The sequence below is a fragment of the Vulpes vulpes genome, chromosome 6, assembly GCF_048418805.1.
Source record: "Vulpes vulpes isolate BD-2025 chromosome 6, VulVul3, whole genome shotgun sequence".
Lineage (NCBI taxonomy): Eukaryota > Metazoa > Chordata > Mammalia > Carnivora > Canidae > Vulpes > Vulpes vulpes.
The window spans coordinates 92,271,441-92,297,251 of record NC_132785.1 but is presented as its reverse complement, the minus strand read 5'-3'; the positions used below and the strand labels follow the sequence as shown (position 1 = coordinate 92,297,251).

Here is a 25,811-nt window from a genome sequence, read left to right as displayed (position 1 = left end):
CTCCACTGACGTCTTGAACTTCTTAAAGTCATCCATGAGGATTAAAATCAACTTCTTCCAGATTCCTGTTAATGTTGATAATCTGACCTCCTCCCAGGAACCACAATATTCTTAATAGCATCTAGAATGATGCCTCCTTTCCAGAAAGTTTTCAATTTTGCCCAGATCCATCAGAGGAACAACTAATCTATGACAGCTATATAGACTTACAAAATGGATTTCTTAAATAAAAAGACTTGAAAATCGAAAGGATTCCTTGATCCATGGGCCACAGAATGGATGTTGTGTTAGCAGTCATGAAAACAACATCCCCATTACAGCCCTCGGGTAGCCAATGAGCAGTGATTATTTCAATATCTGAGCAGCAGGTCTCACTCAATAGTGGGCTTAAAATATTTGGTAAACCATGTTGTAAACAGATGTGCTGTCATCCAGGCTTTGTTCCAATTATAGAGCACAGGCAGAGTAGAGTTAGCATAATTCTTAAGGGCCCTGGGATTTCTGGAATGGCAAATTGGCATTGCCTTCGATTTAAAGTCATCATTAGCATTAGACCCTAACAAGAGTTAGCCTGTCCTTTGAAGACTTGAAACCAGGCATGAACTTCTTCTAGCTATAAAAGTCCTAACAGGCATCTTCTTCCAACATAACTCTACTTCATTTACATTGAAAATCTGTTGTTAAAAAAAAAAAAGAAAAGAAAATCTGTTGTTGAATGTAGACACCTTCATTGATCATTTTAGCTCTTTATCTTCTAGGTAACCTGCAGCTTGTACATCAGCACTTGTTGCTTCACTTTGCACTTTTAGGTTATTGAGACGGCTTCTTAAACCTCACAAACCAACCTCTGCTAGTTTCAAACGTTTCTTCTGAAGCTTCCTCACCTTGTTTAGCCTTCACAGAATTGAAGACAATGAGGGCCAAGCTCTGGATTAGGCTTAAGGGAATGTTGTAGCTAGTCTGATCTTCTATCCAGCCCATACTAAAACTTTCTTCCTACCAGCAATAAGGCTGTTCTGTTTTCTCTTCATTCATATATGCACTGGAGTAGCACTTTTAATTTCCTTCAAGAACTTTTCCTTTGCATTCATAACTTGGCTGTGCAGCACAAGAAGCCTAGCTTTCAGCCCATATCAGCTTTGGACATGCCTTCTTCACTAAGCTTAATGATTTCTACCTTTGATTTCAAAGTAAGAGATGTGTAACTCTTCCTTTCACTTGAACACTGGGAAGCCACTTTAAGTTTATTAATTGGCCTAATTTCAATATATCTTGTCTCGGGCAATAGGGAGATCCAAGGTGTTTGGGATGGGACAGTTGGTCAGTGGAGCAATCAGAACATTTATTGAGTTCATCGTCTTATATAGGCACGGTTTGTGGCATCCCAGAACAATTACAATCAAAGATCACTCATCGCAAATCACCCAAATAGAATGATGAAAAGGTCTGAAATACTAAAGAATTATCAAAATGTGACAGAGACACAAACTGCTCAAATGCTGCTGGAAAAAATGGTACTGATAGATTTGCTCAACACAGGATTACCACACTTTGTAAATAATGCAAAATCTTCAAAATGCAATAAAGTGAAATGCAATAAAACAAGGTATGCCTGTACTTGTTATGGGTATGGCCAATGAAACATGACTGGAAATGTTGTCAAGTGGCAGCTTCTAAAAATCTTCCTGTAAAAAGGCTGGCAGGGAACCTTTGCCCCTTCTTGCATCAAGCAGTGTGGAATGGGCTGTAATAGCTGGAGATCCAGCTAGGTCAATAAAGACATGGGCAACAAACAGTGAAGAATAGTATGGGAAGAGCCAAGGGGTGGGGTAAGGAATGAAAACAGACTAGATGGCTTTCTCTCAACTGCAGGGTTTGTTATATACAATTGTCAAAACTTACCAAAATGTCTGCTTAATCCCTTTGTATTTTACCGTATTCATTATGCCTCAAGAGTGAGAAATACCATGAGTGCTATATCAGCCCTAGACCATCCACCTTAACTTTTATAAGAGAAATACTTTGTTATTTAACCCACTGCTAATTTAGATGTTCTATCACTAAATACACCCTTCATATAACAATACATAAAAGACAAAAACCAAATGAAAAGGGCAAGGTAATAGTAAGTAGAATATATTGTCATTTATGTTTTTTAGAAGTAGGGAGAAGAGAACTGTTGCCTCCAGTGAGGGGAAAAGCGTGCTCAATAGAAGAGAGAAAACTCACTTTTTGCACCTTTTAATATTTTGAACCATGTGAACACATTACCTCTCTAAAAAAATAAATGGGGACGCCTGGGTGGCTCAGCAGTTACGCATCTGCCTTTGGCCCAGGGTGTGATCCTGGAGTCCCAGGATCGAGTCCCACGTCGGGCTCCCTGTATGGAGCCCACTTCTCCCTCACTTCTGTCTCTCTGTCTCTCTCATGAATAAATAAATAAAATGAAAAATAAATAAATAATGTTCTTTAATCCTATTAAACATTCCATTTAATATTTTTGAAATTTTGGTATATGTAGATTTTTAGCGATTTAAAGACTTATTGACTTTAGTTTCAATATGATCTCATACTGGACTAATTGCTCAAAAAAACACCAGACACAAAAATGACAAAAGAAAATGTTGGGGGCAGCCTGGGTAGCTCAGTGGTTTAGCGCCACCTTCCGCGCGGGGCCTGATCCTGAAGACCCAGGATCGAGTCCCACGTCGGGCTCCCTGCATGGAGCCTGCTTCTCCCACTGCCTGTGTCTCTGCCTCTCTCTCTCCTCTGTGTCTCTCATGAATAAATAAATAAAATCTTGAAAAGAAAAGAAAAGAAAAGAAAAGAAAAGAAAAGAAAAAAAAAGAAAAGAAAAGAAAAGAAAATCTTGGAAGGGGGAAAAAGGCAAGGAGAATGCTGAAAACTCTTCTTTCGAGGAAAAAAGACAAGCAAAAATCTTAACACAAAAGAGAGGCATTGGGGCCATTCTACTGCTGGAAATACATTATCTTTTAATTTCTCATTATCTACTTTTAGTAAGAACAAACAAAGGCAGCTAGCTAAATCAAAAAGGCCAACAGGATTTTTCTCTGATTAGCTGAAAGGATCATACAAAAGGTTCTTTCTAGTTAGGGAAATATAGATTATGAAGAGTTACAAATAGTAACTGAAAGTCTGTGAATTAAATTAGAAATTGAAATAAAATGAGGATTTCTCAGAAATTTATCAAAGTGACCTTCCCTGGTTTTCCTTTCTCAACACTTTTTTTAAATTTACATATATTAATCCTGTTACCTTTTTTCACAGTATAAACAATGTAACAAATTTTTACTGGATTCTACAGAAAACAAAGATTAGTAATTGTCAGACTAGTCCTTCAGGGATTTACTCAAGAAATCAGTTAAGACTTTTAAAGGAGGGGATCCCTGGGTGGCGCAGCAGTTTGGCGCCTGCCTTTAGCCCAGGGCGCAATCCTGGAGACCCGGGATCGAGTCCCATGTCGAGTCCCATGTCGAGTCCCATGTCGAGTCCCATGTCGAGTCCCATGTCGGGCTCCCGGTGCATGGAGCCTGCTTCTCTCTCTGCCTCTCTCTCTCTCTCTCTCTCTCTCTCTGTGATTATCATAAATAAAAATAAAAAATAAAAAAAGACTTTTAAAGGAATTCCCACTGAATTATATGATTGTGGTCAAGAGGCAACGTGTATTTAAACCAGAGCCATTATACAAGAGAAAAATTCAACAAGTGTTTGGTAAAAGAAATCCTCAGAAACACTGGGGGCACGTAAACAGATCTTTAATAAAATAAAATCATAATAATATTTAAGTAGTCCCAACAAATAAGCTGGCAAACAAATTTTAATCTTCAAAATTAATTACATATTTTAAAGAAGCATGCTACCCTTGTCTTTATGTCCCTTAAAAGAAGGTGAAATCCATGAGATATTCATAAAGGAACAATTCTTAAAAGCTTTACAACTCCTCATTCTCTACTAAAAGAGGATAATTAAAACTTAAGCAGGATAGATAAGGTAGATTCTCAAAGTAAAACAAGATAACTACACTAAGAATTATGTAATTTTTTGGTAATATATCCAAGAATATTTTGGGTTATGAGAACATTTGTATGTAATACAGAACCTAAGCCCCTAGATTAAATAAAGAAGGGAAAAAAACAAAATAATTTTTTCAATTCACAAATAAAACAATTACTAATCCTGGCTTACGTTTTCACTTAAATTTTAAGACCACCATTTTTTTTTTTTTTTTAAATCAATAGCTCTGGGGATCCCTGGGTGGCTCGGTGGTTTAGCACCTGCCTTTGGCCCAGGGTATGATCCTGGAGTCCCAGGACAGAGTCCCACATCGGGCTCCCTGCATGGAGCCTGCTTCTCCCTCTCTCTTTCTCTGGGTCTCTCATGAATGAATAAATAAAATCTTAAAAAAAAAAAAAAAATCAATAGTTCTAAAATGTTTTATAACTATAATTTTTAAGTGTAAAAATATTTTATACTACATAGTCTTACAAATATATGCAACCTGCATGTAAAGTTATGTTTTATAATTTTAGGAATACTTACAACCTCCTGCTAATTTAAAAAAAAAAAAAAAGGTGAACTTTCCAGAAGTTAATGTATCTTAGTAAATCGTCAAACAAAAACAATTTTACTTAATATTTGCCAAAAGAGAGGAAAAACTCACAAGGTGTTAAACAAGAAGACAAAAGTATATATTCTTAAAGATTGCTATTTGCCAATGAGTATATAGAAGATTTATAAGATAGTGCTAAGAGAAAAAGTGACGGAAGTTAACCAAGGTGCTTAACATAACGCCTGACATCTAAAACATATTGTACTTTTTTTAGTAAACAAATAGGCCTTGAAATTCCTCAAGTTAAAAATGTCGGTTTATAGCTATTTTAACAAGATAACCATATAATATGTTAAATATAACAGAGGCAAAGAAAATATCAAATGAAAGCTAAGATTCCTAAAACATAAAGCTATATATGATTTTCTTTAGACTTATTTTTAGGATCCATTTTCATAGTCCTTTTTGTGGTATTCCAAATGAGCTGAAACACTGTAATGGATGATAGAGTTCTTATTCTAGAAGATTGCCTGAACTAGAGAAACCTATCCCCTAGGACTACTAAAGTGTAGTGTGCAGAAAGTACCACAAACCTCCAGAGAATAATCTTGATGACTGAACTTGAAATAAAATCTCTTGGCCTACTTAGGAACAAGTTTGCCACTCTTGGTTCCTAGACAATAGAGCAAATGTGTTCTTTGAGACTTTCTTGTCAAACTCAAATTTCATCTTCAGAAACTCCATCTAATCAATAATTCCCTCCTGTAGTTCCAAGAGTGATCATACAGCTTCAAGCAGATTAGTTTGTAAAATTAAATTCTTTCATTTTCCAGAACCAAATGAATTCTTCAATATACAAACTCCTACAACCGAATTTGCTAGAAAGGTAGAGTCTAAGTTAACCAGCAGAGTAGAAAACAAAACAGAATTTCAAAAAATTTAAAGTTACAAATTTAAATTCCCCCTTAAGATGAGGGGGGAAAGGAGTGCCTGGCTGGCTCAGTCGGAGGAACACGTGACTCTTGATCTCAGGGTTGTGAGTTTGAGTCCCACACTAGATGTAGAACTAAGCCTTTAACTATATATCTAAATTTGGAAACAAGGGATGCCTGGGTGGCTCAGCGGTTAAAGTGTCTGCCTTTGGCCCAGGGCATGATCCTGGACTCCCAGGATCCAGTCCCACATCGGGCTCCCTGCATGGAGCCTGCTTCTCCCTCAGCCTGTGTCTCTGCCCCTCTCTCTCTCTGTGTCTCTCATGAATAAATAAATAAAAATAAAAATAAAAATAAAAATAAAAATAAAAATAAAAAACAATTTGGAAACAAGATATGAAGCTTAGAATTCAGTAAGAGAGATAAGACTAATAATATTTATGAAACAGTAACAACAAACTATGGTGTATGATGAAGTGCTAAAGTGCTAAGTGACTGAGTATTCAATACACACAGTGGGAGCTCAGGAAATCTATTGTAGAGAGACTGGAGGGTCCAAAGAGGTTTTATAGGAACAGGCTCCTCATAACGGATGATACCATTTGGAGAAATAAAAAGGGAAGGCACAGCTGAGGAAACTACCTAACTGAACCCCAGGATTATTGTAGGCAGTCCCAGAAACATGTGAAGAAGAAAGATGGTATGAACCACCTTATAAAGTGTTAAAAGCTACTTTAAAATGTGACACAGGGGGATCCCTGGGTGGCGCAGCGGTTTGGCGCCTGCCTTTGGCCCAGGGCGCAATCCTGGAGACCCGGGATCGAATCCCACGTCGGGCTCCCGGTGCATGGAGCCTGCTTCTCCCTCTGCCTATGTCTCTGCTTCTCTCTCTCTTACTGTGTGCCTATCATAAATAAATAAAAAAATTAAAAAAAAAAAATTTAAAATGTGACACAGGAAAGTAAAATCCCAGTGGGATTTTTGTTCAATTAACCCAGCAAGTGTACAAAAAGACTGAAGAGAGTAAATAATGGATTTATAAAACCACAGAGAATTACAGAAATCTAAACCCAGAATGATCATTCGTCTAGATCTGTGTTATCCAATACAGAAGCCACTAGTCACATCTGGTTCTTGAGCATCTGAGATATCACCTATCTGAACTAATATGAAATTTACATGTAAAACGAACATCAAATTTCAGACTGCATGAAAAAATAAATGTAAACTATTTCAATAATTTTTATATTGATTACATATTGAAATCATGCCATCTGGGATATATTATGTTAAATAACATGATTAAAATTATTTTCGGCAGTTTCTTTTGACCATTTTAATGTAATCTAGAAAATTTTAAACTACATACGGTTCACATTATATTTTTTTTAAGATTTTATTTATTTATTCATGAGAGACAGAGAGAGAGAGAGAGAGAGAGAGAGAGGCAGAGACACACGTAGAGGAAGAAGCAGGCTCCATGCAGGAAGCCCGACATGGGACTTGATCCCCGGACTCCAGGATCACGTAAGCCAAAGGCAGACACTGAACCACTGAGCCACTCAGGTGTCCCTCACATTATATTTCTATTGAACAGCACTGCTCTACAGTTATCTCAACTTCTCTGACCTTCCCATTCCCATGATTTAAACAATTTTAACATATACCTACATAAATGTATATACTTCTAAATTTTACATATATGTGTGTACCACCAAACTTCTGTATTTTACATACAGCATAAAACAAAAACAAAAATAAACACTAAAATAATGAAAAAAGTAACCAGAAGTTCTAATACTTTTCTTTCTACAACCTAATAGGCTATCCCATATGCTCCACATGGGAGGCTTAGGATGTTAGTAAAGAGACTAATCAAAAAAAAAAAAAAGAGAGAGAGAGAGAGAGACTAATCAAGGGAAAGATATATCCAAATTAAAGAATCACTAAAATTTAATAACTGGTTGACTATAGGAGCAAAGGAGAGGGGATGAATTAAGGATCACATAATAAACATCTACTATTTGCTACTTAGCATCCAGTAGCCTCTGAATTTCCCTCAAAGAAAAAAAAGGCTAAGCCATCATGCTGTTTAGGTAGCAATGACCCCAACCTCAGCTGCAGGGGTAGGCCCAGGCTGGCTAAACCAGTTACCAAGTCTTATCTAGCCTTAGTTGTTGGTTCAGAAATGTCAATATAACCCAAAGTCAATACATGAAAACATTGTCCAGGAGGCTCCTGGGAAGAGAAGGAAGAGAATCTCTCCTAGCTTATACTTCTAGGAAGTTTCTCTAGGAAGAGAAACTCTCCTAGCTTATACTTCTTAAGTGAAGCACACAGATCCGCCCCCAAAAAGTTTAGGTATAGAACTCAGGGTGTCTGTATGCTCAAATGAAGGGGTGAAGGATATCTTAAACTTCACTGATTTTAACAGAAATTTAGCATGTCATTCTTTTGTGAATTCAGTAAAGGACCACAAAATTAATTAATACCCAGTCACTTTGCCACCAGCAAAAATCACAGATTTCCTATCACATTGTCACTGGTTGCAGACGCTTACAAATAGTGACAATGTTCATCACTACTTGGAAATTATTAGACCCATACTAAATCTTATTACTTAACAAAGAAGTACATTAAATATATATATATATTGGGGGCTGCTGGGTGGCTCAGTCACTTAAGCATCTACCTTCCGCTCAGGTCATGATCCCAGGGTCCTAGGATGGAGCACCGCATCAGGCTCCCTGCTCGGCGGGCAGGCTGCTTCTCTCCCTGCCCCTCCCTCTTACTCTGCTCTCTCCTGCTCTCAAATAAATAAAATCTTTAAAAAAAAAATTTTATAACTGCTCTTTGCAGACCTATGTACTTTATTTAAAAATAACTATGAAGCTCCTTGTTGAGTGTTGACACAATGTGATTTCTGCCCAGTGCTCTAAATGTCAAAGTGAAGAAATTCAATGAAGACTGGGTTAATGGTGGGAGTAACTATGATTCTCTTAAGGTAGCCAAATGCCTCACCAACTAAAAATTAGTGATGCACACAAACAAGATTCCTACTGTCCCTACCTACTATCCAGCAACACCACAGCCAAAGGAACATGGAAAGAAGATCCCGTTGAGCTTGACTCTAGTTTGGCATGATGAAGTGACATGAGGTGTAGAGTAAGTGGGAGGCCACTGGTGATCCACTCCCTCCATGAGGTGGGATGAGGCTGGGTGGCCTTGAGGGCCACTGGTGAAATAGTGTTACACTTAACTGTTTTTTCAAAAAATTAAAATAAAACACTCAGGAAAGGGGTCCTATAGACTTCAGACTGCCCAAGGATGAAGGAACAAAGGTCAAGAGCCCTGCCTACAGCTTCTGTTGAGGCACTATCCTTCCCTTCTGGATTTGATGGAATTAGGACCTAGAGCCTGCACTGCTGACAAACATGCTCGGACCACAAAGGGACAAACACAGCAGAAGCAGAGCTCATTAAATAAAGGAAAAAAGAAAGATGAGATTCTGATCACATTAAGTACAAGTGGATCAAGCTTCACCTTTAGACTTTTCAATACTGTAAGCTAGTAAATTTGATTTTCCGTTATATCCAAGACATAAAAATCTAAATGGTACAATTGATTTCAATAGTTTCTATCTCAGGAAACTAAAACAATACCTATGGTCTTTGCACAGAAAGAGCAAAATTGTAAAAGACTTGACTGTTACATTAAGGGAATCTGTGTTTAGCTTTTCACAAACTGAGTGTCACTCAGTACTCACTCCATTTTGCTGTATATAAATTTTACATAAAAAAAAAAAAAAGTAAACAGAGGTGCCTGGGGACTCAGTCAGTTAAGCGTCTGACTGTTGATTTTAGCTCAGGTCATGATATCAGGGTTGTGACATCAAGCCCTGTGTGGGGTCTGAAATTCTCTCTCTCTCTCTTCCTTTGCCTGCACCCCACTCCCCCATTCATGCACTCTCAAGCTCACTCTCTTAAAAAAAAAAAAAAAAAGTAAACAAATAGCTCATGATGGGCACACTGAAGTATTTGGGGTAAAATATACTGACTATGAAATACAACTAAATAGAAGATGGATTGATGAATGGAGGAAGAGAGATGGAGGTTAGGATGATGGATATGTAAGTACATATGGCAAAATACGAACTATAAATTATAGAATCTAGGTTTGTATGCACTTAGATATTCTACTGTTCTAAAAAGAATTCTTGCAACTTTTCTGTGATTAAAACTTTTCATAATAAAATGTCAGGGAAAGAAAGCAAAAAGTGGAAATGAAGGCTGTGAGAGGCTCACATATTTTGTAGGTTTGTCAAGAAAAGAAATGAAAAAAAAAAAAAAGAAAGAAAAGAAAAGAAATGAATGGCATCCTGGGTGGCTCAGCAGTTTGGTACCACCTTCAGCCCAGGGCGTGATGGTGGAGACTCGCGATCGAGTCCCACATTGGGCTCCCTGCATGGAGCCTGCTTCTCCCTCTGCTTCTGTCTCTGCATCTCTCTGTGTCTCTCATGGATAAATAAATAAAATCTTAAAAAAAAAAAAAAAAAAGGAAAGGAATAAAAACAGTAACAAAATAAAAGGAACAACCTTAGAGAAGAAAAAGAAGGTATACATATATGCCTCAGAGTGAAATGTCTAGATTCTACCTTCTTGCTCTAGCTCTAATTTTAGACTACTTACACAGACTAGTTCTGGCCTTGAGTGCTCGTTCTGGACTCAAAAGTGCTCACTCACTAAGCTCCATTCATTTTAGAGTAATACAAATCTGTGGAATCTAGACCCTTTGCTTGTATGATAATGTTTCCCATTCTTTTCACCTGAGTTTCTAAATATCTCCTTAAACTGACCTTCAGATGAGGTCAATGTTATCCCAGTTTGGCATAACATAAATGGTTCACCCTCTTGGTCCAAATCTGGCTCCTCAAACCCATGGCTCTCCATGGCAAGGGAATATTAAAACAAAGGTCAAGGATCCTTGCAGCAAGGACAATTTATCTGAATGTCACAGCCCCTGGCTGAGTACCTGGTACAAAGGTACTCAAAAAATGTCTGTTAGATGAATGAAACCCATGCCTTACAACAACATTTAATAATATTTAATCACACATATTAATGCTTAGTTTTGTATTTATTTATTTATTTATTTATTTATTTTTTATGATAGTCACACAGAGAGAGAGAGAGAGAGGGAGGCAGAGACACAGGCAGAGGGAGAAGCAGGCCCCATGCACCGGGAGCCCGACGTGGGATTCGATCCTGGGTCTCCAGGATCGCGCCCTGGGCCAAAGGCAGGCGCTAAACCACTGCGCCACCCAGGGATCCCTTAGTTTTGTATTTATACCTACATTGTCCTGAGGGTAAAAAACGTGAAGTTGAATACTTAAATGGAGGCGATCAGGAGTTTCCTCTGTGGAGAGCTAACCAGAAGATGGAGTTGGAAATGAAAAGTTGATAAATTCCTTCAGCGAGTTTTAAGAAACTTCCCTAGATGATACAGTATGTTCATCAGCTTCAAAATACCATAATCATGCACACAGAGAAGTTAAATTTTATAAGGATAAAGAATGTCTGTCATTAGAAATTCAATTTCAAGACAACCTAAATGCTTCTGAAGTTAATCAGCTCTCTTTTTGTTGCTGCTTCCAAAGAACTGTAGGTTATGCACTTGCTGAATTTTGCCTTTGTCACACATGACTTAACAACGAAGGCATTCATTATATCACAGTAGCGTCCCTCAAGTGTCTGGTTCTAAACAGCTGCAAATTTTGGAAGATAACACTAAACGATGTCCCTAATGATTGGTATGTTCTCTCCCAACAAATATTAAAACAAGATTAAGGCTTACTAGAATATCAAAACTGTCCGAATTAAACTAAGCATAAATTTAAGTTCAGAAAATAAAGTAGAAGTTTTAAGAATTTATATTCTACATGTTAATAGAATCAATCCAATAAGCATATCCAAAGATTTTGGAAAATTCATGAAATACAGCACTCTCATTCTTCATATTTGCTTTAGCTGTCAGAAAGATGGATATAATCACTAATGAATGATTCAGTCCTTTCAAATGTGGTAACTGAATAAGATAACAAAATATGTTAAAATAATAAACCCGACTTCAAATAAATTCCCATTTATAAAAAGTAAGAGCTACTTCCCAGACCCAAAACTGGCAAGGCCTGGGTAGAAAAATATCCTGCCAAAGGTAGAAACAAGCTGTAAAAATGTTTCAGAAGAGTTATGCCTTGTTAGTTATACAACTGTTTACATAAGCTGACTTTTTTATACCTGTCATTGTTCCTCAATCACATCAGAATACACAAAAGACATTATTCTCCACCTATTATCTCATTTTCCATTAGGAAAAAAAAAAATCGTAACTACTAAACAAAATAGAGGGGGGGAAACACTGCCAGGGAGGAGCTATTTTATTTTCATCATTTATATGTCTTTCAACTCACATTTAGTTAGATTTTCATCCCTTCCCATAAACACAATTTACCCAGAGCCACATAGGTGCCCCAGAAAGGTTACTTGGAAAAGACACATGCAAGTGTCCTTCTGAACCTCCTTCAATTTCATTACATAGTATCTTGCCATGATCCTTGCCTCTTAGAGTAGGTTGACTAACACCCTCAATATCAGCAGTTTTACCTTAACTCTGTAACTATCAGTCTTGAAGACATAAAGGCTCAAATTCTGTCCTCAGAGCCTTCAATCAACATTGTCAACATGTAAATTCCTTATTTCTTAAAAGAAAAACATAATTTTCAGTAGTACACACAATGTTGTCAAATTTCCAAGGTATGGTGAGCAAGGATCAAAACGAGATTTCTAAGAAAGCCTTCTTTTGTGAACTTCCAGTCAAATACAAAAGTAAATTTTTCCTTTCATTTCCTGTGTTAACATACACAACATAACTTCCACCAGCATGTTGGTGCAAAATCCAGGGAGGCAATACCTTATCGATCACTTTTAAAGAGCAAATGGAGAAGACAGAGTATTAACAACACAAAAAAAACTACCAATACAAAAAAAAAAAAAAAAAAAAACTACCAATACAAATCAAGGTCAATGAGGAAGGCTGAGGAGTCCTACCCAAGCTTCCAGCTGAAGACCCTAAATTGTAAATATGCTTCAATTTCAAGGCTTTCAAACTAGATTCTATTTAAGTAATCCTACAAAGAGGAATAAATTATATTGATATGCTGAAATACCCAAAGAGGGTCAGTAATGCCAAGTGACTAGCTTCTTTTCTGGGCTGGACTGATCTGGTTTGAAAGCTCTGAAAGAAAAACAACATTCACAGGCAAGACACTTTAATGAAATTCTGCTAGCTTCATATTTGAAAGCAACACACAAAATTTCAGTTACCGGTCCAGACAAGCAGTCTTGGGATATGTTACTGTCATTGCCCAGTCTTAGCAGGAAAGCAACAACAACAACAAAAACAAACAAACAAACAAACAAACAAAAAAATGGCGTGTTGATGAATTATAACCATAGAAAACCCTCAATCATCCATGATAGCACAGGACAAGGACAACCTAGTTAAACTAGTGAAATTAATTCAAACCTCCCTCCCCGCCCTTCCACAACAGAAAAAGTTCATTTAAGATCCCTTCTGTCTCTTCCTAGCCACTCTCTAATAAAAATGCAGATACTGTATATAATTTCAAGATTGTGTAACAAAAAAAAAAAAAAAAGAGTAAGGCAAACTGAATTATCAGCACCGACTGGGTTCTATTTCTTCAGCAATTCCAATCACAAACCATCAAACTATGAGATCAGCTTCTAGAAAGGCATTTAAACCCCCAACCCCCACCCCACCCCACCCCCACCGCCACCCAAACCTCCGGGCTTAATGACTTCGATTTTTCTAAATCAAACGTGTCTTATATTGAACTGTACTAACAATGCTCGTTTGAAAGGAAGTTAAACAACTTGACAAATTATTACCACTGCGAAATGCTGATACCGAACCACTTTCGATTCAAATCCGCTGCGATTCCAGGCGTCGGTACGAGACTCAACTTCCTTTCTCTCCTCTCCTCTCCCGGTCCTCCCCGCCCTTCCGCGCGCCAAGGTCCCCGCCGGGGCCTGCTGTGACATCACAGCCCATCGCCTGGAAGCCCCTGACGTCACACACACGCGGCCCCAAAGCACTATGACCTCATCGCTGCCCGGGGCCGACCCGCGGTCGACCCGCGCCTGCCGGGAGGCCGGGGGGGCGCGCAGCCCCCGGTGCTGCCCGGTCCCCGCGGGAGGTTAAGGGCAGGCGTCAGCTCACCTGCAACAGGGCGGGAGAGGGCAGGGCGGCCGAGCCCAGGCGGGCGCGACCAGGCGAGGCGCCCCCCGCCCCCCCCGCGCCCGACCGGCTCCTCGGCCGCGGGGCACCGAGGTGAGCCGGGCCGGTCCAGTGCCTCCTCACGGCCTATCCGCGACCTCGGGAGCTGCAGCCCGGGCCGGGAAAGCGGCTGCCGCCTGCCGGCCCGCTCGACCTCCGTGGCCCGCGGGGGCGCCCAGCGCCCGGCCCCTGCCTGCGGCCCCTGCCCTAGACCCGCGGCCGGCGCCGGCGCCCCCGCCCCCACCCCCACCCGCCCGGCGCGGCGCGGCGCCCCGGGAGCGCGGCAGACGGCGGGAGGGGGCGGGGAGCGGCCACGGTGGCCGCCGCCGCAGGACCCGGCCCGCGCAGCCCTCACGCCACGCCCTACCGCGGCCGCGACCCACCTGCGCTCCTGCCCCGCCCGGGGCCTGGCCCGGGGCTGCACACCCCGATGCGGCGGCGGCTGCGGCGGCGGCGGCGGCGGGAGGCCTGGCTCGCTCCCCACCGCTGAGGCGGACCGAGCGCCCAGCGCGGCGCGGCGGAGCCCAACGCTCGCCCCGAAACCCATTTGTTTGGCTAAAACGCCGTGACGTCACGCGCCGGCCCAATCGACGGTTGGCCGGGGGCGGGGCCGCCGGCACCGCGGGGGTTGCAGCGACCCCTGCCGGGCATTCCGCAGTACTCCGGGCGCTGGGGACGCAAAGAGCGAGGGACTTAAAAAGGGTGAAAATCCGCCGGCCCCGCCAGGTGGTGGAGCGGAGCGGACGCTGGGGGTCGGGCGGCCGCGGAGGGCGTCAAGCCGGGCGGGCCAGCAGGGGAGCAACGCCAGCGTCCAGCCCGCAGGCAGCACAGTCGGCGCGCTCCTGGCTGGGTCTGCAGTTGGAGCCCACCAGATACCCTCGTAGCCTCGGCCTCCAGTTTGGGTCCTGCCACCAGCCGGGAAGGCGGGACCTGAGAGGTCTCCCTTAGGAAAGGAGAGCGTCCCTTCTGTCATTTGTTTCTAGCACATGGATGAACTTCGCAGGTGGACAGTCTCAAAAATGTGGTCTGTAGAAGCCTAAGGAATCAGCTTCCTGGGAAGGGATTTTGTAGAGCTTTGTCAAGGAATTGCATTGGTAAAGGAATAGAGAATTCGGTTCTTAATGCTTTACTAATTTATTTAGTGCTTTCAAATCACAGTGCCGGTGATGAAACTTTTTTTATACCCAGGCTTTAAAATGATCATTTGCGGGATCCCTGGATGGCTCAGCGGTTTAATGCCTGCCCTTGGCCCAGGGCATGATCCTGGGTTCCCACATCGGGCTCCCTGCATGGAGCCTGCTTCTACCTCTGTGTCTCTCATAAATAAATAAATAAATAAATAAATAAATAAATAAATAAATAAATAAATAAATAAATAAATAAATAAATAAATAAATAAATAAATCTTTAAAAATAAATTAATAAAATCTTTAAAATAAAATATAAAATGATCATTTGCTTTCATGGCAAAATAAAAATAATAATAATAATAATAATTTTAACCGCATAGTAAACCATGAGGACAATAAAAACTGCTTCACGCAAACACGGCCACTGTCAGCATCCAGGGTTATTTCTAGACTGCTCGTCCCGTGCATATTTGTTTTACAATGTTGTCATCACAGAGTGCACACAGTGTGGGTTCCTGTTTTTCCACACATAGAAGTACTTTTTATATTTCAAATAAGCTTCCTAGGCATTTTATTATTTTTTCTTTTTTTCCTAGGCATTTTAATAGCTGAATAAAATTATTTTAAGTAAGACACCGACATTTTACTGAAATCTCTATTCTTGGACAGAACCTATTCCCTTCTTTCTTTGCCATGACAGAGAAGTCACAGGACATTCTCATGAATGCAGCAGATCTTTAAAGATAAATACCCAGAAATGGAATCACTAGGTGAAAGTGTATCCATACATTTATAGTTATTAATACAAACTGCCAAAATAGTTTTTTAAAGGTTCCACTAAGTTATACTTAAATTAGCAGCTTTGATTTGAGCCAGCCCTTTAAAAAGTAGTTTTGTCCAATTATAAAACTCTCATAAAATACGTATGTATAAAACCTTGAATATGAAAAAAATTTTTTTTGAATTAAAAGAATAAGGAAAACAAATATTTACCATAATCTCACCACCAAGAAATAATCATTTAACTTCTCCATCTAGGCCTTTATCTATACACATAATTTTAATAAAAATTGGGAAGGGAATGAGACTATACATATTGACATCAAAGTGTATATCTGATTTAATACCCAACCAATGTTAGCTTAATACATCATGATCATTTGAAACTTCTCTGTGTCATACTGGACTCAAAGTTCTAAAACATCAATCCTATCCTTTTAAGTTCATCACAAAAACTGTCTTTAAAACCTCTCACTTGGGATCCCTGGGTGGCTCAGCGGTTTGGGGCCTGCCTTCGGCCCAGGGCATGATCCTAGAGTCCTGGGATCGAATTCCACGTCAGGCTCCCTGCATGGAGCCTGTTTCTCCCTCTGCCTATGTCTCTGTCTCTTTCTCTCTCTGTCTCTCATGAATAAATAAATAAAATCTTTTTAAAAATAAAAAATAAATAAAACCTCTCACTTATGATGCCTGGGTGGCTCAGTTGGTTAAGTGTCTACCTTCAGCTCGGGTCCGGGATCAAGTCCCACATTGGGCTCCCTGCTCAGCAGGAAGTCTGCTTCTCCCTCTTCTTCTGTCACTCTGTCTCTCTTTCTCTCTCTCTCTCAAATAAATAAAATCTTAAAAAAAAAAAAACAATTCTTGCTTTCTTAGAAGAATAAAAAAATTAATTTCCCTCATTAATTTAGGAATTTCCTAGGCCATAGGAAAAACCCCCCTATAGCCTTTATTTTACTCCATACACATCTTCCATGTGTGTATTTAAGATCCTCTGCTAAGTTCTAAACTGCTAGAGGACAAGGATTATATCCCAGTATCCACCAAAAGATCTTGTACTTGATATTGCTTAAATGTTTAACAGATAATTATAACATGTTAATCTGTACTTTTCTTATGATAGACAAATGATCTCCATTTTATAATAGTGTTTACTGCAGCTCATTAATATCCAACATTTATTCCATTTACAATGTTTGACCCAGGCACTATTCTGTGTATTACATACATTCTTCCATTTAATCAGAAAAACACCTCTCTGAGGTGAGTATTGTTGTTATTACAAATGAGGAGGCCGAGGTTCAAAGACTTAAACTGTTTGACCAGGATTGTACAGGTGACATAGAGCCAAACTTAGCAAAGATTCCAGCATTTTCACCATGTCACTGTATCATTTGGGGGAATTTCAGATGAGTTAAAGACATTGACACTACAAAGTTTCAATGACAGAGATATTAAACTGAAATGACAATGCTTTGCATGTAGATAGCATATTCTCATTGTCAAAAGTCCTATTAGAGTCTTTGGTCTAATTCTGAGTGTTTCTCAGACTGTGGTTAAGGGCCAGTTTGGTTTTTTTCTTAATACAAACTGACTGGTTTGTAAATGTAATAAAACTACTAGAAAAAATGAAAATTACAAAAGACAAAAGCCCAAATTCTTTATTATTAAACTCAACACACATAAAATTATTGTCAAATTGCCAATAAAATTTCTAAAGCTCTTACTCTCAATTTCTGTTCTTCAAAGATCTTCTAAGTAATCTCCACATCCAGCATGGAGCCCAACATGGGGCTAGAACTCATGACCCTGAGATCAAGAGTCAGATGCTTAACCAACTGAGCCACCCAAGAGCTCCTTCTTAGTTTCTGTTCTTATCAGAGACTAGTTCTAAAGCTGGCCAGTGGGCCACACTTTGAATAGCACTAGTTAGGGGGAAATAAAACAAGGTAAGGAGGCAGTGAAACCATTTTAGGCAAGTCTTTCCCTGATTCTATTTCTCCATTTACACAATAGTAGGAATGATCCAAAAACAAAGCCACCAGAGCCAGTGCAATGCTTCAGGCCACAGACCCTGTAACAAGCTCTCAGGAGGGAATAGGCATCAATGTGGCACAGTGAGGTGACAGGACTGATAAGGAGCTGAAAGAGGAACAAGATTAAGGTGGCCTGAAATGGCACAGCAGCAGCAAAGTCCTAAATATATGTACTATACAACTTTGGTTATTCTATAAATGATTAAAACTTATGTCAAACCAGCAAAAAATCGAACAGGCTTGTTTGTATAGATTTGGTTTCATTACTCCTCTCTGCTCAGAAAAAAAAAAAAAAAAGAACCATCCACTTATTCCTTAATAAGCTCACCCCTACCTCCAAAGGAAAAAACACTATCTCATCTTCCTCCACATCCCCAAACTCTGCATCCTTAACCAAATCTATATCCTCCACTGTAGTAAAAAGGAAAGCAGGAGTAAGTAAGACTCCATTAGACTTTGCATCTAGGTCCATCTTTAGTAGAATTAGGTTACTGGATGTGAGAATGCCTTTCCCTACCAACTTGACTGTATTATTGGAAAGCTTAAATAAGAAAAAAGAAGGGTGCCTGGATGGCTCAGTTAAGTGTCCAACTCTTAATTTCGGCTCAGGTCACGATCTCAGGATCGTGAGATAGAGCCCTGTGTTGGGTTCTATGCTGGGCATGCAGCCTGCTTAAGATTCTCTCTCTCATCCTCCCCTGGCCCTCCCCAGCACCCCACCACCTCCTACTCCCACTCTCTCCCTGCCTCTCAAAAAAAAAAGGAAGAGAAAAGAAAAGTGAAAGGGCTTTCAAGTTTACCAAGTTAAGGCATTCACTTAAATAGGCCTAGAAAAACGTCACTGGAGCATGCTTAATGCCCTGAACCTATATTGCACCTATGAAGCCTGGTGGTGGCAATTGGAACCTGGGGCAGAGTCTACTCACCATGAGAAATAACTTCATTCATGATAAAGGACAACTAAAGAGAAACAGAGAGACAAAGGCAGCAAAAGATGCCAAAAGATGAGTATATCTCATAATCTAAATGTGGATTGTGAGAACATACATAAAGTTAAATAAGCATTAAAATCAGAAAATCATACTACTTTTTTTTGGATTGTGGCCCCATGAAAATCTGATAAAAGCTAAAATTTTACAGGGGGAGAAAAAGATATATTGATGGATACACAGGATTTTTTAAATTTTAATTTCTTCTAAAAAGTCCTTTAGATTAACTTACTTTATAAAAGGAAGTAAAAGAAATGCAGGTTGATGACTGATACCATCCAGTGAAATGCCATGGCAAAACCCAATTAAGGTCCCAAGTTCTCCTTTCCCTATGATATTGCCCTTAGAAGCTCTCATTGTTTTCAATCCCCTTTGACCTTTCAGATGATGGTTTCTACAACACCAACCCAATGGTCCACTGGTCCACAGCAATTTCTCTGTGTATCTCACTTCCTGATGCATGTAAAAGAGACAATCCCTCCCAAACTCTTCACATTCTGATCATCATAATTAACACTTGGGTTGGTTTGATATCTGGCCATAACAGTTGCCAAGCCCCTTCTTAATGTTTGATTTTTTACAAGAAATCTATATATAAGCAACAACGTGTATATTCCTGATATTCCTCTATTTAAAATCTCTATGTAGTCCACTAAATCCAAGTACTGCAGTTCAGCAGGAAACAATGAAAGCATTTTGTTAGCTACTCTATCAAGTCAGGCAATCTCTTTTCCATCTTAAGACCTCTGGGCCTTCTCCCTGAGCCTAAAAGTTCCCTCTCCTCTTTTTGCAAATGGTTAGCCCTGATACAATCTTAGGTATTGGCTTAAAGTCTCCACAGAGCACTAGATGCACCAGAATTTATATTCAGGAAGGTCTTTGGAGGAAGAAAGAGGTAAACTGGGGCACTTAAAGTCCATTTGCCTAGCAAGTCATTTTTACTTAGATTTTATTTATTTTCCTTCTGGGTGACATAAGGAGGTGGCTAGAGCCTCTTCAAACCAAGACTTCCCTAGCCATCTTTTCACAAAAATTTGCAACAGTAATTATACTAGGTTTGTTTGTTTGTTTGTTTGTGTTTGTTTGTTTGTTTGTTTGTTTTAGCCCCCTGCAGAGGGGCAGCTTCAAAAGAACAGAGACTGAGCTTTATTGGTTACTATATCCTAATGCCAAGCCCAGTGCCTGACATTTAGAAGTTACTTAGTAAGTAATGGTTCAATGATCTCTTTTTAAGTCCTAGAAATGTTTTTCTGCAAGGGCAGCAGTGATCTATATTAAGAATGGTTTAATTCCTGCAGTTATGAGAGATGGAAGAGGTTCTTGAAAGTGGGGCAGAAAAAATAGAGGGATCTCACTGCTCCTAGAAGCATTTTCCTAGTGGGATTTTCCCCAGGAGTTGCTCTCTTCACAGCCAGTGGAGGAAGACCAAAGGCCATGGTCCCAATAAGGCCATAGACCTACAGCCCGAAGCCCCTCATGTGGGGACCTCAGGTCTAAAGCTAGAAGTTGGGGCTTCTTAGAGAACCAGGAGGTCTAAGCTGTGCTTGAGAAACTTAAAGCCAAGTAACAATGCTGCCTTAAGAAATGGAAAGGGGAAAAAAAATCACAAAAGCAGAATGAAGGTTTGCATAGCCCACAAATTATTATAGCACCAAAGAAATTAAACCCAGCCGAGAATCATGCTATATTCCAAATACAGAAACACAACAGGCAAAAGGAAAGCAGTTCATCTCTCACACACACACCATCTCCAAGTCCATCAGTTCTTTTTCCTGATCTTAGTATAAAATCAGGAATAGCCCATCATATAATCAGACATGTCCCCTTTCTCAGCCTCTCCCAGTGCTTCCCCTTGGCTTGGCTGAAATGTTACTTAAAGAGCTTTCTCTCTCCAATGTAGTATTTCAGCCTCGTCACTTTCTTCTTTTTTAGGATTTTATTTATTTGACAGGGTGGGGGTGGGGAGTGGCAGAGGGAAAGGGAGAAGCAGGCTCCCCATTGAGCAGGGACCCTCCCACCATGGGGCTTGATCCCAGGACCCTGAGATCATGACCTGAGCCAAAGGCAGCTACTTAACTAACTGAACCACTCAGGCATCCCCAGCCTTGTTACTTTCCTTCATAGTACCCATGCCGGCTGAAAGGTACTTAATAGGGATCCCTGGGTGGCGCAGCGGTTTGGCGCCCGCCTTTGGCCCAGGGCGCGATCCTGGAGACCCGGGATCGAATCCCACGTCGGGCTCCCAGTGCATGGAGCCTGCTTCTCCCTCTGCCTGTGTCTCTGCTTCTCTGTGACTATCATAAATAAATAAAAAAAAGTTAAAAAAAAAAAGGTACTTAATAGATGGATGTTGAATTAATAAAAATATTCATACTTTTTCTCACCAAACAATTTAATCCAGGATACAAGTGTTCATTACCAATGGAGGACAAATAAAAATTGCAAGAGCAGAAAGTTTTATACATTAAAACAGGAACTGAGTTAATGGAGAATCTAAGGTAGTGCTGCAAGAACATGACCAAAAGTAGGAACATTTGAACGCTATAGAAGCCAACTAACCAACTAGTCATGATTTGGGTGCTTCAATACGCATTTTCCTTGATTATATTTTCTAGATTACCAATTGGTCATAAAGATTTGTGTTATCCACTTGGCATTTAGACAGGAACTAGCATTCTTTGAGTAGTACCAGATAACTCATGTATCTTTCATATTTTCAGTAAGTCCCTAATCTGTTTGTTGAAAAATGGCAAGAAAGAAAAAGGGGGTGGGGTGTCTCTGCCCACTGACTACCGCTCAAATAGCAATTCCCTTTCCTTCCTTGTTAACAGAATTCTTTTTTTTTCTTTTTTTAAAGATTTTATTTATTCATTCATTCATGATAGACATAGAGAGAGAGAGAGAGGCAGAAACACAGGCAGAGAGAAACAAGCTCCGTGCCTGGAGCCCAACGTGGGACTTGATCCTGGGACTCCAGGATCGCACCCTGGGCCAAAGGCAGGCGCTAAACTGCTGAGCCACCCAGGGATCCCCTGTTAACAGAATTCTGATCTCAGTCCTTCTTTGTGCTTCAGGGGAGGTGAGTCCAGACCCATGGAGTGAGTTATGATTGACATAAGCTAGCGGTTCTCAGTGGGGGTGATTGATTGACTTTGTTTCCCAGGGTACATTCAGCAGTATCTGGAGACATTGCTGATCATCTTGGGAGAAGTGCTATTGGCATCTAGTAGGGAAAGGCCAGAGATGCTGCTCAATATCCTATAATGTACAGTCCTGCTGCTCCCCCACAACAAAGAATTGTTTCTCCCAAAATGCCAGTAATGGCAAGGTTGAGAGACCTTGCTCTAAGATAATCAACGTGGTCCCAATCTCCTTGTCAGTGAGTGGCTCAGGCATGGGTGTGTGATGCAGATCTAGCTAATAAAATGCAATGGGAAATCTACTGATATACTTCTGGAAAAGGTTTTTCTTACCATTAAAGGAAGATATTCAGGGTGCCTGGGTGGCTCAGTTGGTTAAGCGTCTGCCTTCAGCTCAGGTTCCTGGGATTAAGCCCCTCGTCGGGCTCCCTGCTCAGTGGAAGCCTGTTTCTCCCTTTCCCTCTGACCCTCCCCTGCTTGTGCTCTCTCTCTCAAATAAATAAATAAAATCTTTTAAACAAAGGAGGATATTTCTTTTTTTTAATAAATTAATTTTTATTGGTGTTCGATTTACCAACATACAGAAAAACACCCAGTGCTCATCCCGTCAAGTGTCCCCCTCAGTGCCCGTCACCCATTCCCCCCCACCCCCCCGCCCTCCTCCCCTTCCACCACCCCTAGTTCGTTTCCCAGAGTTAGGAGTCTTTATGTTCTGTCTCCCTTCCTGATATTTCCCACATATTTCTTCTCCCTTCCTTTATATAAGGAGGATATTTCTTTCTCTCTCTTTTTTTTTTAAGATTTTTATTTATTCATGAGAGACACACAGAGAAAGAGGCAGAGACACAGGTAGAGGGAGAAGCAGCCTCCATGCAGGGAGCCTGATATGGGACTCGAGCCCGGGTCTCCAGGATCATGCCCCAGACCAAACGCAGTGCTAAACCACTGAGCCACCCAGGCTGTCCAGGGGGATATTTATTTCTTATCGCAAAGCATTACTTTCCTAAGTAGAACCCTATTTATCAACAATGAGAGAGAGAAACATACAAAAAGAAATAGTCCCTCATGTGCTGCTAGATGTCATTGTGTCTGTGTGTAATGTCTGGTACTGCAATTGCTATCTTGGGACCATGAGAATTGTCAGCTGAAGAGAAGATAAGAGGATAGCCAAGCAGAAAAGTGGGAGTAACCGCCTCCTAGATGCCATCATTGCATCTCTGACTTAACCAATCCTTGAGTCTTCTTGTTAGATGAGATAATCAATTCTATTACTATTGAAGTCACTTATTTTATAGGAAAGTAGCTGAAAACATCTTCATTCACATTATATATATATATATATATATATATATATATATATATATATATATATAAATGGTAGGTGGAGACACTAACCTTCTTTGGGAGCAAGCTCTACAATAGTCTGCTATAAAATAATTTTGTTTTACCATGATCTCAGGATAATATTAAACCAGCCATATCAGAAGTAGATAGAAATCAGTGGGAACAGAATCATTGTTAATGAATATGTTCGTATTCTTTAAATAAAGGAATAGAATTCATATGACACTTTGTAATCTTTAAGAAAATGACATTTTCCAATCATTAGAATATAATTGGAGGGGGCCTGTCTGCATTAAGACTAGCCAGTCTGTCCTTTTGCTTCCTAAGCTCGATATACCTCATTTGTAGGCACCTGCTAGAGCAAAGGAGAGACGCTTTGGCTAAAATAACCTAGTTACATCAGCTTACTAATATGGTCCAAGGGATAGATTTTGCTCAGAATTGAGTTCTTTAAAAAAAGCCGCTAACTTATTCTGCAGTTTTAGGATTTGCTGACATTTTCTACCAAGTATAGCTATGCTTTTTCTTGCCTTGAAATACCAAAGACACTTTTCAAGAAGCACAGAGCTCAGTTACAGCATTTCCTTGCAAAAATCATTTTATCAATTAAGTAATGTACTTGAACCAGATTTTCCTTGGAAACATGTACAGTGGTTTGGCTTCTTTTGGATGCCCACAGCACATGTTCTGTTACAGCACTCTACTGTTTGTTACTCTAACAGCATCCCACTGATACCTCCCGACACCTCCCCTCTTACCCCTGTCTGAGACGGCTGATCTGCACGTAATTTCGTGTGTGTGTGCCTTCAGCAAGATCTGAAGAGTAACACATACATGTACTATTAAAGTATATTGAGTCTATTCTGTCCTTTTTCTAGATGTCCCTCTCATCAACAAAGCCAAAGGGTGCCTTCAAAGGGGTAGATAACAGGAGGAGTCATCTGATTGTTCCTCCTTGTTCAGAGGTACTCCAGAGCCAACATTTCCACACTCCGATTACCTGCTTCTTAAGGCTCCACTGCTCCCACGGCTTTTGCCATATGTTGCCTTTACTGTTGCTACACTTCTCTAGCTTTCTGCACACTTTCTTTCTCTCTGTCTCTGTGCCTACTATGCCTCCCTTATTTCTTGACTTTCTTACCAGACAGCTTGATGTTTATAGGCATCACTAGCTGAAGAGAAGACTCTTCTTGATGAGACGCTCCCTGACCCTTACATACTATCATGCAAGCATCTGCATCCTGACTGTAGGTTTGAACCTTCTCCCCTTGTGAGTCATTTCCTTCATGCTCTGCTACTCAGAGGCTACTTTCACACGACAACATGCATTATCTTTTTTACATTTCTAGTCTCAGCAAAGCTGTAAACCTCCACTCTGAATAAAATCAATGTGTGATGAATATGTGTGGTAATAGTCCTGTTCTTAAGTTCACTAAATACGTCTCAAAAGTGTCCTAAATATGTTTTCACATATGTATTATTCTGGATATTGTCGTATCTGATTCCCAATTTCCTGCTTTGAGGAGGAAGTTGTGCTCTGATAATAGAAGCCCTTGGTACATCACAGAAAAAATGTTCTTCAATTATTGGCTAAGCCTTTCTTCCTTCAAAAAGCTATACGAAGCATAAGATGAATGAAATTGGTAATTTTCATTTTTTGTGTTTCCAATATTGTTCTTATATAAAGAGAGCTATCAAGTTGTCCAGAGAAGAGGCAAACACCATAGTTCACACAAACATGTTATCTGCCTACTACAATATCATCAGCCTTATGACTTTTTCTCTATAAGTAAACAAAACTACTCATCCCCATCACATATGATCTCATGGCACTTTGTTCCACTTTTGCTGTTAAACATTAGATATTTTATTTAAAAAACTTTTTTTTAGACTTTATTTGAGAGAGAGAACATGAGCTACATGCGGGCAGAGGGAGAAGAAGAAGCAGACTCTCTGCCAAGCAGGGAGCCCGACATGGGGCTTGATCCTGGGACCTGAGATAATGATCTGAGCTGAAGGCAGATGCTTAACCAGGCACCCTGACATTAAAAAAAAAAAAAAGATTTTATTTATTATTATTTTTTTAAAGATTTTATTTATTTATTCATGAGAGACACAGAGAGAGAGAGACAGAGAGAGAGAGAGAGAGACAGAGAGAGAGAGAGAGGCAGAGGGAGAAGCAGGCTCCATGCAGGAAGCCTGAGGCGGGACTTGATCCCAGGGCTCCAGGATCACACCCTGGGCCAAAGGCAGGCACTAAACTGCCGAGCCACCCAGGGATCCCCTTATTTATTATTTGAGAGAGAGAGAGAGAGAGAGAGAGAGCTCAAGCAGGGGGAGAGGGAGAGAGATAAGCAGACACCTTGTTGAGCATGGAGCCGGAACCAGGGCTCGATTGCAGGGCCCTGAGATCCAAAGTCACTTAACCAACTAGCCACCTAGGTGTCCCTATTTTTATTTTATATTTTTAAAGATTATAGTTTTAAATAATCTCTACAACCAACATCGGGCTCAAACTCACAACTCCAAGATCAAAAG

General features: G+C 40.3%; 1 protein-coding gene across 4 annotated transcripts in view; it reads right to left on the bottom strand.

Annotated features, from left to right (window-relative positions):
• Positions 1–25,811, bottom strand: part of FBXO34 (F-box protein 34) — a 138,564-nt gene that overhangs the window by 67,962 nt on the left and 44,791 nt on the right. The window contains exon 1 of one of the 4 annotated variants that reach the window (XM_072761625.1): positions 14,241–14,412. The exons of 1 other annotated variant lie outside the window; for it this stretch is intronic. In XM_072761625.1, the coding sequence (XP_072617726.1) occupies positions 14,241–14,404 (164 nt within the window). In that variant the 5' untranslated portion in view covers positions 14,405–14,412. Of the gene's footprint in view, positions 1–13,469; positions 13,616–13,800; positions 14,006–14,240; positions 14,413–25,811 lie in introns of those variants that run through there. 2 more of the 4 variants (XM_026000646.2, XM_072761626.1) reach the window with 2 other exon arrangements.